This window comes from Dermacentor andersoni, chromosome 4 (assembly GCF_023375885.2).
Source record: "Dermacentor andersoni chromosome 4, qqDerAnde1_hic_scaffold, whole genome shotgun sequence".
Taxonomy (NCBI): Eukaryota; Metazoa; Arthropoda; class Arachnida; order Ixodida; family Ixodidae; genus Dermacentor; species Dermacentor andersoni.
The window spans coordinates 49,566,977-49,581,227 of record NC_092817.1 but is presented as its reverse complement, the minus strand read 5'-3'; the positions used below and the strand labels follow the sequence as shown (position 1 = coordinate 49,581,227).

General features: G+C 45.5%; 1 protein-coding gene across 2 annotated transcripts in view; it reads right to left on the bottom strand.

Moving 5' to 3' along the window:
* The window catches only part of LOC126537107 (flavin-containing monooxygenase 5-like), a 36,214-nt gene that overhangs the window by 2,832 nt on the left and 19,131 nt on the right, over positions 1-14,251 (bottom strand). The window contains exons 1-5 of one of the 2 annotated variants that reach the window (XM_050184249.3): positions 7,468-7,653; positions 4,162-4,448; positions 3,133-3,550; positions 2,082-2,408; positions 553-753 (exon numbers count right to left, since the gene is read on the bottom strand). In XM_050184249.3, coding sequence (XP_050040206.2) covers positions 553-753; positions 2,082-2,408; positions 3,133-3,550; positions 4,162-4,373 — 1,158 coding nt within the window. In that variant the 5' untranslated portion in view covers positions 4,374-4,448; positions 7,468-7,653. Of the gene's footprint in view, positions 1-552; positions 754-2,081; positions 2,409-3,132; positions 3,551-4,161; positions 4,449-7,467; positions 7,654-14,251 lie in introns of those variants that run through there. The other variant, XM_050184250.3, reaches the window with a different exon arrangement.

Genomic DNA, 14,251 nt, shown 5'->3' with positions numbered 1-14,251 from the left:
CACGAATCTGTACCTCAAGGTCAAACTTCCAAGGCAGCTTTCTACGTGGAAGTCATGGAGCGTCTGAGAGATCGAGTGAGCCACGAGCGACCCAATTTGTCGACAGAGAGAGTCTGGTTTCTGTGTCATGATAATGCCCCTGCACACTCTGCAATAATAGTGCGTGAATTTTTGGCCCGCAACTCCATCGCTGTGCTCGAACACCCTTCCAACTAACAGGATTTAGCCCCCTGTGGATTTTTCTTTCCCCTAAGTGCAAGCTGGCGCTCCGCGGACGGCATTGCAAGGATGTGACGACAATTCAACAGGAAACGACTTCGCTACTGAAGCAATTAACAGAAAAGCATTCCCAAATGTGCTTCCAGCAATGGAAGAAGGGGTATCGTGACTAATGAGGCGTATATGAAGATGGCCACATTGATGTATCTGAAGGTTTGCAAAATGAATTTTTTTGAACGAACTGCGCGATCTTTTGGGGATATTGTTTGTCTACGCTGGGGGGTGCTATATGCTGCCTTATGCTAAGTTCTTTAATGGTTCAAACAGACTCACCTGCATCTCGGAAATGGGAAATATGGCGCCGACCGGCTGGATGAGCCCAATGATGGCCAGACTCGGATGTTTCAACTGGGGTGGGAAGACGTACTTGTACAGCTGCACTTGGTTGTCCACTACGGACACCACGTCCTTCGGTAAGAAAGGAAACTTGATCTGGTATCCTGTGGCCAGGATGACGTCGTCCAGCAGGGTCACCTGAAGCAGCACATACCTTTTTTAAAAGTTTGTCACCCTAGAGGCTGCTTCCCCAAATGCACTGTTTAAGTAGCTCTGTGTGCTTGACCGTATACAAGCCCATTGATTGATCGAGGGCTCTGTAACGCGCTGCGGCGTTGAATTCTGTACATGTTCTGTTTTCTCTGACCAGTGTTATATTACATAGCGTCATACGTCAATAATACTCAGGTCCAAGATTTCTTCATGACGACACTGGCATAGTTTGCAGCGGGCACAGTACGACCGCCGGCCGCTCGCTTAAGTTAACCAATACCTATTCGCTCCATCCATTTCGACACAGGAACGACTCTTTCTTTTGCCAGAAGTGATGTACCTAGTGATAATAAAATGATGGATTTGTTTAGCATATTTAACATCGATATTCATAAGCACTTTTGTGCAGACCTACAGAGGCGCCTATTTTTACGTTGTGACCTTAAGATAGCGCATCTGACTTCGCGAATTCCGGACGAATGTAGACATTTAACTGGTTTTGACTGCAGCAACAAAAATGTTGCTATATGATTCCGCGTGCGAAGCGAAGTTCGATCCGCATAGCACCAACAGCCGCATTCTAAAAGTTTCCGAGTGGTTTGATATCACATGCTCCCCGATAATCGAACTGTTCGAGCAGCTATCTATATTTTTGAGACATGTCGCACATCTTATGGAACGTGGCATCGTACATCACGGTGGAAACACAGCTGCTGCGACTGATGCAACCTAACTGAAGCTTGTTGGAGGCGGTTGTAAGTAGTTTGTATGCATGCAGTGTCGAGTCAGTCAATCAGAAAAGAGAACCATGGGACGCAATCACAAGAACATCCTACTCTAGAATTGTTCGTAAGAGAAAATTTTACCGAATATATCATTAGCCAAGCCAGCTGGCTCATGGCAAAGGGCACTTAGAATGAAAAGCTTTGTTAATTCGGCCCTAGGAAAAGGCTTCCTCCGTGGTCTCCTTCTGATCTCCCTCCGCATGCGCTTTGCCATTAACGGGCAACATTCGCTAATATATTCAGCATTATGATTGACTGGAACTTTGTCTTACGAAATATTATAGAGCACGAGCTTTTTTGTGAGTAAGGGTCCAGATGTTCTTTATGCGCAAGTGTGGGAAACACATATGGGTAAAACTATTCGATCCATCGAACCGACGCGTCAGAAAGACAAGCGCTCCGGACTGTTCAAACCTGTCGCAAACTTCTTTGATGCGATTGTTGAATAGCCTACTAGTATATGTGATGGATCGGACGGTATTTACGTCAACACACTTGTTTGGAGGTTTAGATCTCATGTCAACTCACTTTGTCGTCGCCTTCAAAGAGTACGCCGTCTTCGGTGAACTCGACGATGTCCTTCTTCACGCAAACCTTGCCACTGAGAATGAGGTTGGGCAGCGCGTCGTTGACGGTCGGGTGCTGCGCGTTGTAGCGATGCTTGGGCTTGAGTCCGTAAGCCTCGTGGTTGAAGAACCCGTTCAAGATGTTCTCCACATAGTCATTGGACACCGATGAGGGCAGGACGCGCATGATGTAGTTCTTGAGCCGCGTGGCTAGGAAGATGTCGATGGGCATGCCGTTCGGGCCGACGCGCTTGGCCACCCAGGCGCCCCTTCTCGTGGACAGGTACGTCTGCGAGTTTGAACACGTGCGAGCAAGTTGAAACACGTGTAAAGCTAAACACGCGTAAACTATTGGGACGAAGCTCTGGCTTCAAACCTTAAATACATACCTCCTGCTTCAATGAAGCGAGCACCAATCCTTTTTTAGGGCAATGCGACGGTGATTATCAATTTCTTTTGTCCGTAACTCAATATTAGTGGCGTTAAATGTCAGTAAACCTGTGATAACTCCTTAAAATATTAACCACACTCGAAACGAATTATTGGTCATTTAAGTGAGGGCACACGCTGCAATGTAAGGGTTGAAGCGAGTCACTCCGCAAGCCATGTCCACTTAGTAGCAATCTTGGGACTATAGTACCGGTTCTCAGGTGTAGTCCCCACAAGCCTGCGGATATACGGGCCGGATTTCCACTGAATATCTTGCTACCCTCAAAACCTTCCTGGCGCACAAGACTGCCTTCAACATAACTGGCCTTCCGTCATGTAGCGGCTGCTGTATTTTCTTGCTTGAATGAACAATTTTCGAAATCAGCGCTTCGTGAGTTTGTTTACGAGTCTTCTTTGTTATGGTGTATTCGTCTATTTCGCAAACCTGCATGGACTCTTGAAACATGTGAGCTGAATGCAGAAGCGTGGGTACACGCACAAGGCGCAATGATCTGTGCATGCGGTGTCGATATTAAGGAAATGATTTTATGCAATTCGCGATGAAGCTGTTACGTCATGTTTACCTCGAGGGCAACGTAACTGACGTCGACGACGGCGTCGACCGCCGAGTTGCCGATGCCAACCACGGCCACCCGGTGGTCCCGGAACGTGTCGGCGTTCTTCATGCTGTGCGTGTGCACAATGCGGCCGCGGAACTTCTCCTGTCCTTTGAAGTGCGGCACGTTCGGGTACACGTGGTGTCCCACGCACACGGCCACGGCGTCGTACGTCTCCCTTCGGTCGGTGTTCGCTTCCAGGTCCCTAACGAGCACGTCCCAGCGGCCCGTCTTCTCGTAGTCGGCGGCGGCCGTCACCTGCACCACGTCGTGCCTCGTCTTCACGTACTTGGTGACGCCGAAGTGGTCGGCGTAGCTCCGGAAGTAGCCCAGCATCTTGGTGTTGTGCATGTAGTTTGGGAGGTCCTTGGGCGGTGGAAAGTCACTGCGTCACCGAAAAATTGCGCCAAATAGAGGCATTTGGGTTAGTTCGACCTGTACTGAATACCGGGAGAAGGTCTCGAGAACGTTTGTTTGGCCGACTATTGGTTGATTATTCAGTTTAAATATCTGAGAGGAGGAGAAGACAAAGGAGATGAAAGACAGGGAGGGAGGTTAGCCAGTGTAAGTACCGGCTGGCTACCCTGTGCTGGGGAAAGGGGTAAAGGGAATAAAAGGAGAAAGAAGAAGAAGAGGGAAAAAATGGAAAGAAATCTGGTTATCTGATTAATCTATGTGGATCCCCAAGACAATAATGTTTTTCAAGAGGACTGACTGTTGGACTGTAGTTGGTCTTGTATTCTTACTATGGTTGTTTAGTGCGAAGTGGTGGACGGACACGAACAAAACAACAAAATTGACAAGGACTGGCGCCGTTCTCTCAATTTGATTGTGTCCGTCCGCCACTTTGCGCTCAGCTGGCACAGTCAAAAATGTTCCTCCTCCCAGTTTCACAGGGGACGTTCATAAAACCCACCCCTCCTCCCCATGGTGTCAAGGTGGGATGTCGGGTGGAGCAAACTACGTCTATAGAATGCGGGTGGTCTCCTGGCTCACCTGAAGGCGCTCATCTCTTTGCTGGTGTTTATTATGGTAGTGCGCATGACGGACGCCCGTCCCTCGACGTCATCGTCGTGGTACGCCCAGAGGCCTCCGATGTCCGCGGACCGCTCGTACAGCACCACGTCGAAGCCGTAGTCGAGCATCTGGCGCGCACACGTCAGTCCGCTTGACCCGGCGCCCACAATGCACACTTTCTTCTTCGACATGGTCTGATTTAGTGGCACCCGGATACGTCCGTGCCACACTTTCTCTCAACGAAGGCTACGCCAGGTGCCGAATACCTGTAAGGGGAGAATAAAAAAAAAAAGTCACATCTTGTATATAGCCGGGAATATAGATATGTAAGAATACAATTGGTTTTCAATACTAGATGTTTTTCGGAGCGTTGCACGGAAACTTGTGGAACGCGGTACCTATTGAGCCTCATCCTATGTGGAAAAGAATTTCCTAGGGGTCTTAAGTGCGATCTATGAAGCGGCTAGAAATTGTACGATGGCTCAGTGTGTTTAACTCTTCACTGATTTATTGGCTCATTCATTCATTCATTCATTCATTCATTCATTCATTCATTCATTCATTCATTCATTCATTCATTCATTCATTCATTCATTATTTTTTAAAAGTCCCAAAAGAACACTGGAACTACACTAGAGAGGGAGATCAACTTAGCTTTGCGACAGCTTTGTTCGAGTGGTCTAGGAACGTTTTAGTGAAGGGCTCCGGATGAACACCTGGAATTCTTTAACGTTGATTCAAGTTTATTCAAATTCATTAAAGTTTATTCATCAACGATGCAACTTTTCCATAAAACTACATTCCGTATTATTAATACACAGGGAGCCCTAACGCTAGTAATTTTCAGGCGCGTCTAAGTGGAAGTAAACCTTAAACACAAGAGCGTTTCCACATTCCGTTTCCCGACGAATGCGTCTGCCAAGGACAGGGACCAAACCCGCGATTTCTTTCTCAGCAGAAATGTTTAATTCTTGATAGTGTCACTCCCGAATAAGGGAGAGAGAGAGAGAGAGAGAGAGAGAGAGAGAGAGAGAGAGAGAGAGAGAGAGAGAGAGAGAGAGAGAGAGAGAGAATATGATGTAAGGAACTTAGTGATGTTAATGGGAATGTGTTCAGTTGGCTTGGTTGGTCAGGAGAAACGCCCACGAATTTATATTACTCCCGGTTGGTACTTTGCATTTTGAATGCTGTGTCACTTCAGTGTGTAACGCGACAGCTCGACGGTTGTTGTATTTGTTGTTGTTGTTGTTGTTGTTGTTCAAGTGTATCAGTGTCATACGCGGTGTCAGTGAACGCTAGCGCAGCACGGAAACACTAGAGCGCCGAGCAACGTTTTTAAAGCGAAGTTTTCTTTGCCTGCTTTCCCAGATTTCGCTTGGCTGCCTGGCTGTTAGGTGCTATCTCAGTGGATATATTTGTGGATATATATGCAGCGCTTATACGTGAACTGAATGACAGCACCAGTGAACAGGTTGAGCTCATATGTTGTGCATATTAAAGAAAAACAATTCCCTACATGAAGCCTGAACATATAATGTCGGCTCACAGATATCTCTAAAGCACGACGATTTGTTCGTTGAATGATGATCCATATTTGATGGATTCCTTGGTTTACTTAATTTTCTTGGTCATTCGGTGTGTGCCACTGGAGGTGCGCCCGTTCTTGGCCAATCCTCCAGAATTGGTACCTCCCAGTGTGCGGCAAAAGTTAAAGAATCCCTAAATGTTGCTTGATATAGGTGTCCTTCTTTTCTTTGCATACATACATCTGTCATCACGATTCTTCCCTGAACAAGCACCATGCATCGCGTTCGTCCGTGTGACGTCTCTGCGTATACACCTCACACTGCACATAAGCCTGATTTGGGGCTTGTATTTCTGCATAGCTTGTGAGCGATGTAGTGCATAAACATACCATTCCATGAGGTTGCACGTTGTATAGCATAAAAGTAAACAAGATGGTACCGAATGCCCTTAGTCAGAAATCATTTAATTAACCCCTTCACTAAAGCTTCGTTTCACATAGATTCCAAAATGTTGCGTTGGATTTGCATATATATATTTTTTTAAAGTGAAAACGCTTGCCTTGCGTTTGAAGACTGAGCAACGGTCAACTGTTGGGTGACGGGAAAGCAAACAGCATATCACAGAAGTTCCGCAATAGAAGTTTGAGGAATTTCATACGAGTAGATAAGAAGAGAGAGAGAGAGAGAAACGCGCCCTATGTATATTGCCGTAATACGAACAGTGAGAGAGTCCACGTGTATTACATAATGCGCGTGTGTAAAATAACTTGTGCAGATGATTAAATATCAAGCACTACGTTTCTGCAACGCACGTCACAATACCGCAGGTAAAGTCGACACGGCACCCGAGTCGGCAGGTGAACTAGACATACATTTAATAGACGCTGTTTACAGAGGCATATTGAGGATTGAAGATTCATGGCAGACTCAGCGATAGGCGCTTCAACATGCCAAATGTGCCGGCTATGTTACACCAAATATTTTGCTCCTCATTGTGACATGCATATAAGAGTTGACAAATAAAAAAGAAAAGTACACTGAGCGTTTATCGACCTATTATTCGAGGCACAGTTCGCTCCATATTAAGCGAGTAAAAGTACCTTCCGTTTCTTTGTTTCTGTGTTTAACAGGGATAAGCGGGCTAGTTGGTGGTCGTTATTGGAATGCATCATGTAACCGCACAAAAGCATTGCTGGTTTTCGCGCAACGACACAGTATAACAACCCTATGCTGCACAGCACGAAAATGCGAGGCAAAGTGAGTACGCCCATAAGAGGGCCGTCGACAACTACAATAAAAGCTGATTGTGCCTGTTGACTCCTTGACAGGACAGGAAATTAGCCTGCTTCTGCGTCACGCTGATCAAGTCATATCTGTAGAACGAGCTTCGTTCCTGTAAGACCAGAAGGAATCAATACACATATGAAGGGCTTGAACTTGAATAAACTGGTTCAAAACAGCGCTACCATACACCGCCATACCACACTGCCAACCCGTGAGGGCCACCTCTACGATGCCGTTGTTCCGCGAAGTCATCAATATCACATATCCTCGGCTTCGTTGGAACTGAAAGTGCGCATGCTTTTCTCCGCTTCTTCTAATGACGCAGCAGCCTCCGCCTCTGATCGAACGAGCGAAGGACCTTTCCGGCAATGCACGCTTCAGCCCTAACGCTACCACCATGCCTACGCGCAGCTATGAACAAACGCCGTCAACTTGCTCATTGAAGCAGCTGGCGCGGAGGCAAATACGAACTCACCCGGGCTGTCAACGGCGAGGTCGGTGCTGTTCAACTTTAACGGGAGTTTCCTTTCTCCGGATGGTTCGGGGGCCAGCTTTGCCTGCCTCGAACAAACTTTGCGCAGTGCTGAGGCCTCTGATTTAAGGGCGGAGTGCGCGGGCACGCGAAACGGGAGAACGGCTGCGTAGTTCGCGATAGCGCCCTCCACGAGAAGGTTATCGGAGGCAGTCGCGGTCGCAGAAGAGCTTGTCGCCCTGCAGCGTCTATTTACCGCTTCTTTATCTTCTTACGAGGGCGTATCTTTGACCGATGTCTGCGGCTCCCTTGAAGGGAAACAAGACTCCATCGCAACGGTGCCTTACGCATACGCGTGATGGGCACGTGCACGAGTGGCGTCCGGTATCATACACAACAACGAGCTGAAGTCTGTTGTACAATCGGACAAAAAGCGTTTACGGAACACGGTTTCCACGACAAACGGCAATCTCTATTCTTTTAAGGCATGGCGCTACTAACTCAATGAATCAATATATATGTATGGCGGAAAAACTACTACAGATTGGAAATTTCAATTTAAAGCTGTGTGGCACAGGCTTCGCGAAAATTCCGTTTATTTCGCAAGTATACCAAGTAATGTTTAACAGTCTCGGAAGAGAACAGCAGCTTGCGATAGGTAGCGAGGCACTGGAAGTGGTAAGGGAATACATCTACTTAGGGCAATGTAATGACCGCGGATCCGGATCATGAGACCGAAATAATCAGAAGAATAAGAATAGGCTGGGGTGCGTTTGACAGGCATTCTCAGAACATGAATAGCAGGTTGCCATTATCCCTCAAGAGAAAAGTATAGAGCAGCTGTATCTTACCAGTACTCACGTACGGGGCAGAAACCTGGAGGCTTACGAAAAGTGTTCTACTTAAATTGAGGACGACGCAACGAGCTATGGAAAGAAGAATGATGGGTGTAACGTTAAATAAGAAAAGAGCAGATTGGGTGAGGGAACAAACGCGAGTTAATGACATCTTAGTTGAAATCAAGAAAAAGAAATGGGGCATGGGCAGGACATGTAATGAGGAGGGAAGATAACCGATGGTAATTAAGGGTTACGGACTGGATTCTAAGGGAAGGGAAGCGTAGCACAGGGCGGCAGAAAGTTAGGTGGGCGGATGAGATTAAGAAGTTTGCAGGGACGACATGGCCACGATTAGTACATGACCGGGGTAGTTGGAGAAGTATGGGAGAGGCCTTTGCCCTGCAGTGGGCGTAACCAGGCTGAGGATGATGATGATGATACCTTGTTCCTTAAACTTTTGTGGCCAACTGTACCTAAAGACTACATTCAAAATCTGCATCCAGTGTAGTGACTACTACACTTACTGAATTGTAGTTAAACGGACACAATGAACACATTATTAAAATGATTGAATATTCGCGACAAAAAAGAAGGCCGAACTTTAATTCTCGAATTCAGCGCCCAGACCTTGGAGCCATTGACGTGGGTGCGAGGTCACAAATTTCACTGAGATTTCGCGCATATGAGCCTCTATTGCGCGCGAGAAGTTTTCGAAAGTTCGCAAGTTGAGCCATAGAGTACATTTTGAATGTATTCTAATTATTTTTCTACCTGCAGACGCCGCCAGAATCTCTGACGTCATGAGAGGAGGCCAGCGCGAAAATGTCAGTCTCGTGGATCTACCTTTTTGTCATTATTACGCCATTTCTGGCTTACAGATTTCTCCGATCACTGTAAGAATGACGTATATTTGCATTCAAAAAGCGTACTCAAGGAATGGAGCTTAATATTTCACTTTAGTGTCGGCTTAGTCTTTATTGATTGCATCATCGGCAACATGCTTAGTTATTTTCGAACGAAAAGAATGTGGCGTCTTCAATGATAGGTCAGAAGCATACGCCAGACATCACCCGTGGACCCAGCTTACTTCCGGTTCAAACATTCAACACCTGCAGCTGGTGTAAAGAACTCCTGTAGTGACATTTAATTCCTCAGAAACAAGCACTATTCTTTTTTTTTTCAAGGCAGGATTTAACATAAGGTTTCAGTGGATTCCATCCCACGTAGGAATTGATGGAAATGAGGAAGCTGACGCCCTTGTACGCCTAGCGCTGACATGTGTCCCAAAAGTGAAAGCTCCAAAAGCTTTTCGAAACCCTAAGGGTGCAATCCGCCTGCACTTTAGAGAGTTGCACAAGAATCCACACGAATCCTGTGTGACTCATGGATTTACACGCGAACAAGCGAGCTTTTATACCGAGTCAGGACCGACTCCGCGTACACACCAGCTTGGTTATTCAAGACTGGGCTTCGCGCTTCCCCACTCTGTGTTTTCTGTGGTGACATTGGCGACATCGAACATTTCGTTTGGCTATGCCCGCAGTTTGACACAGAAAGAAAAGCGATGGTCGACAATCTACAATAAAGCGGTCTCACGCACAGGACCTTTGAAGACGTTGTTTTCCCCGGAGGGCCCGCGGCATTCAGGAAGAGAGCGAAACGGCTGCTGATAGCCTTCCTGCGAGACACGGGGCTCATCGACACCTGGTGACACACCCCTGATCTCAACTCGAAGGAGGATCAGGCGGAACAATTGCCGGCTATGTATGCCAGGCTAACCACGCCTGCTTCAACATCACCACCACCACCACCACCACCACCACCACCACCACCACCACCACCAAGGCAGGCTGGCTTCGTTGTCACGGCTATGCGCATTCATTCTCAAAAGAAACGATGCGACCGTGGCCCCCGGAGCACTCGAAAGCTTTAAAGAGGGCGGTGAACTCACGTCCTCGACTATTTAGCATTACGCCATCAGGAGTTCCACGCCTGCGACACGATGACCAGTCATCTGGACTCGGCAACACTCACGTTCTTAGGGGCCTCATTTCATTGACAAAAGCCGTACATAATTTGTTGTCTTTGAGTTTGCATCACTGGTATATCCAAGTGCAGCCAGTAGCTGGCACACCTTGTCGCTACATGCGCTGCACACAAGCTCATATCTGCAGGTCTGGCTGCAGCTTTCCTGTGATAGATATTCCTCTTCATTAGTGGCCTTATTAATTAATGCTCGGCCGTAATAAAGTAATGGCTTGTCCTGTCAGCGAGTCAGTACCAGCTAGCTTTAAGAAATTTTCAGTGAATGCGTCAGTTATAGGGCCCACATGTTCACAATTTTGTACGACTAATTGCGTGTATTTAGGCTCTATTATGTGAACAGTGGGAATGCTTAGTTTCGTGATACGCTCGTGGTGTCGATACTTAGGCGGAAGAAGACAGTTGTATATGTACGAAATGCTTCACTCCTTCGCGTTCTGTCATTGCACGTGTGGGGCTTGTACGAGTTATGAGGTGCTCTTGAACGGTGCTCGAAAGGCGAGATAAGGGAAGCACTGTGAGACTCGACCTGACCGCTCCATATGCAAGTGAAGTGCAGGTGTATGCTATCTACATTGCCGTTAGGCGTACACAGAAGACGATCGGGTCGTTGACGTCGATCGTCTTTTGTGCGTAATCGGTCAACGACCTGAAACATCCATTGGGCGTTTAGGTTTAGGGTTCAGTTAGTTGCTTATACGTGTAGAGACCGTATTGTAGCCCACTCTCCCTCCCTGCACTCCCCTTTTCTCACCCCCCCCCCCCCTAAAGGTCCTATAGTTTCATCATTTTCGTTTTTAAGCTCGAAGTACGTAGGTAAGCGAGTTGTTGCAACTGATATCTGATATTAACTTATACCTGTAAAACTTATACTAGCGTCGCGTAGGCACTTTCGATCGCGATCGATCCCGATCGGCATCAGATTTTTCGATCAGTCCGTCGCGCAAGCTCACGGAATGAAGCCAACCGCGATCGGAAAAACTTGGTACCGACTGGACTCGATCTCGATCGACAGTGCCTACGCGACGCTGGTATAAGTGACAAATGAATGTACTTCAGCCAAACAGAAAACTGAGCGAGTTGGCATAGCTTGGCCATTTTGAACTGTGGCGGAAAAAGACGGAGCACAGGAGACGAAGGGGGACGTAGGCGGGAATTACGCACTTCTTGCAAAGCTTGAAACAGCTAACCCGTGGTCTATTATCTTGCGTAAAGAGTGCTGGGAAAAAGAAAATGTAGTCGAGATTGGCAGGTGGCTAGGTGCAGCGGTGAGATGAGGAAATTTGGAGCTCGATGACGCTGGACAGAGACGGATGAATAAATGATTTGTGAGGAATGTGGCACATCGGCCTGTGAGTATAGCGTGTGAAATTTGAAATAAGAAGTCGGCTTCCGGTTTTAGCGGAAACGTACCTAAAGGCATCCGAAGACAAAGAGCTTGACGCATACGTCAAACGTTAAACACGCACATGTTTATGTGTATACGCATTTGGCTTTGCGATTTCTCCCACAGGGCCACAGCGTATTGAGTAACGCTATCATTGCATGCGATCCTTGCACTCAGCAACGACGGTGTGCATCTAGCCGAACACTTCAGTGAGCACTTTGCTAATGCGGTGCAACCACTGGGAAGCATTGCTCATACTAACATTAATTACTATAATACTGACACAATTTTTCTCGCACCTACAGATGAAGCAGAAATAGTATGCACATTTCTTTCTCTAAAAAACAGTAAAGCTGTCGATGTCGATGGATTTCAGGTAGAGGCGATTAAGCACGTAATTGACCTCCTTGCTCCTTGTCTAACCTACGTGTTTAATCTAGTCTTTCAGTCTGGCTGTTTCCCAAATCTCATGAAAATCTCAAAAGTTTCTGTTATATTTAAAGGTGGAGATATTAATGATGCTAATAATTACCGACCAATTTCTATAATTCCTGTATTCTCCAAGGGATTAGAAAAGATAATATTCTGCCGCGTAAATAGCTTCTTCAACAAACACAATATACTTTCGGAGTATCAGCACGGTTTTCAACGTGGTAAATCTACACAGACTGCACTGTTAGCTCAAAAAGAACTGATAATTAATAACATCGAAGAAAGAAAGCTTACGCTGGGCGTTTTCATTGACTATAGCAAAGCCTTCGATACCCTAAACCATTACATTTTACTCGGGAAATTAAGTGCTTATGGGGTGCGTGGTGTAGCTAATTCACTATTTAGTTCGTATCTGTCTGAGAGAAAACAATGCGTCTCCATTGCTAACTGTTTTTCATCTTCTAAAACCATTTCTTGTGGCGTACCTCAAGGAAGCATTTTAGGACCAATGCTCTTCAATATCTACATAAATGATATTGTTAAGATAAACAATGACGCCTCATTCCTGCTCTATGCGGATGACACTAGTATTTTTGTTTCTGGACGAGATCCAACTGAAATTGTTGCGAGAACTCAAAGTGTACTTTCAGATGTGCTGCAATGGTCTAGAGCTAATGGCCTACGAATAAATGCGACAAAAACAAAAGCTGTCTTTTTCAGATCCCGAGGCACTGAAGTAAATGTCAACCAATCATTAACACTTGAGGGAATACCCGTCGAAATAGTGGAAAAACATAAAATTCTGGGCGTGACTTTTTCTGCTCATATGACATGGACGTGTCATATTGAATCACTGACTAAATCGTTATCACGTGCTGCTGGTGTTCTGTCACGATGTAGGCACTTTCTTCCAGAAAATGCTAAACTTCAGATTTATCATGCTCTGTTTTCTTCCCATATAAATTACTGCCTGTTAGTCTGGGGCACCACAACCCTTAGTAACATAAATACAATTCACCTATTGCAGAAAAGAGCACTTCGGTATATTGCAAACGTCCCGCGCAATAGTTCTACAGTTGCATTGTTTACCCGCTATAAAATATTCAGTGTGAAACGCATGTTCGACTTTCGTTTAATGTATGCTTATTTCTTTTCAAACGAACAATTCAAAGTGTTTATTAAAGATTTATCTAATATAAGCATGCATTACACTGATTCACGCACCCGCAGCACCGACAAGTGGCTTGTTCCTCGTTCCCGCACGACCTATTTTTTGCAGTCTCTTAGATTCACACTGCCGTCCCTACTTAATAAATATGAAGAGAAAGACGCCAACTTTTCTACGTTTACAAAAAAAAGAAATGCGTGAATTTTTTCTAACTCTTCTCTAATGTCTTTTGTACTGCCCGAACATGATCAAGTATGTTTCATTATTCCTTGTAACACGTTTATTTTCGTCATTTTATGATGTGTGTTCACGTGAACATTGAATATTTCAACTATAATGTACAACTGTTCTGGAGTGTACTTATATATTGACATTATTTGTTCTATTGTTCCGTTGTTGTATTTTCACAACCTCTTCTTAAATTTTTTTTTGAACTGCATTTTTTACTTGATTACTGTAAACTTGTTTTTTGAACGTATGAATCGTAATACCGCTGTCATGTATGTGGGCCTTTAGGTATTTTCAAGTGGTGTTATTACCGCTTTTCGCCTAAGGGACCCCCAACTGTCGTTGGAAATAAAGATTTGATTTGATTTGATTTGATTTGATTTGAGCACAAGCCCGACGAGCGGCTAGTTTTTGTCTGTACCATACAGCGTGCCCAAAAATTATAGTAAAGGATTAATTGTTCCACTAAATACAGTTCGATCAGATGTAATCTGGTAGGAATACCACTCTTCCCACCAACTCCCTCATTACTTTCTACGAGTAATGCGTGTCAGCATAAATAATTTCTTCTTTATGCGGGGGCGTTTTTTTTTTCTTCTTCATATTTCAATAGTAAAGAAGAAATTTAAGCAAACCGTCTAATATTCTGAAGAAGCTTGAATGCCGTATTTTTCTTTAGCTAATATTTCT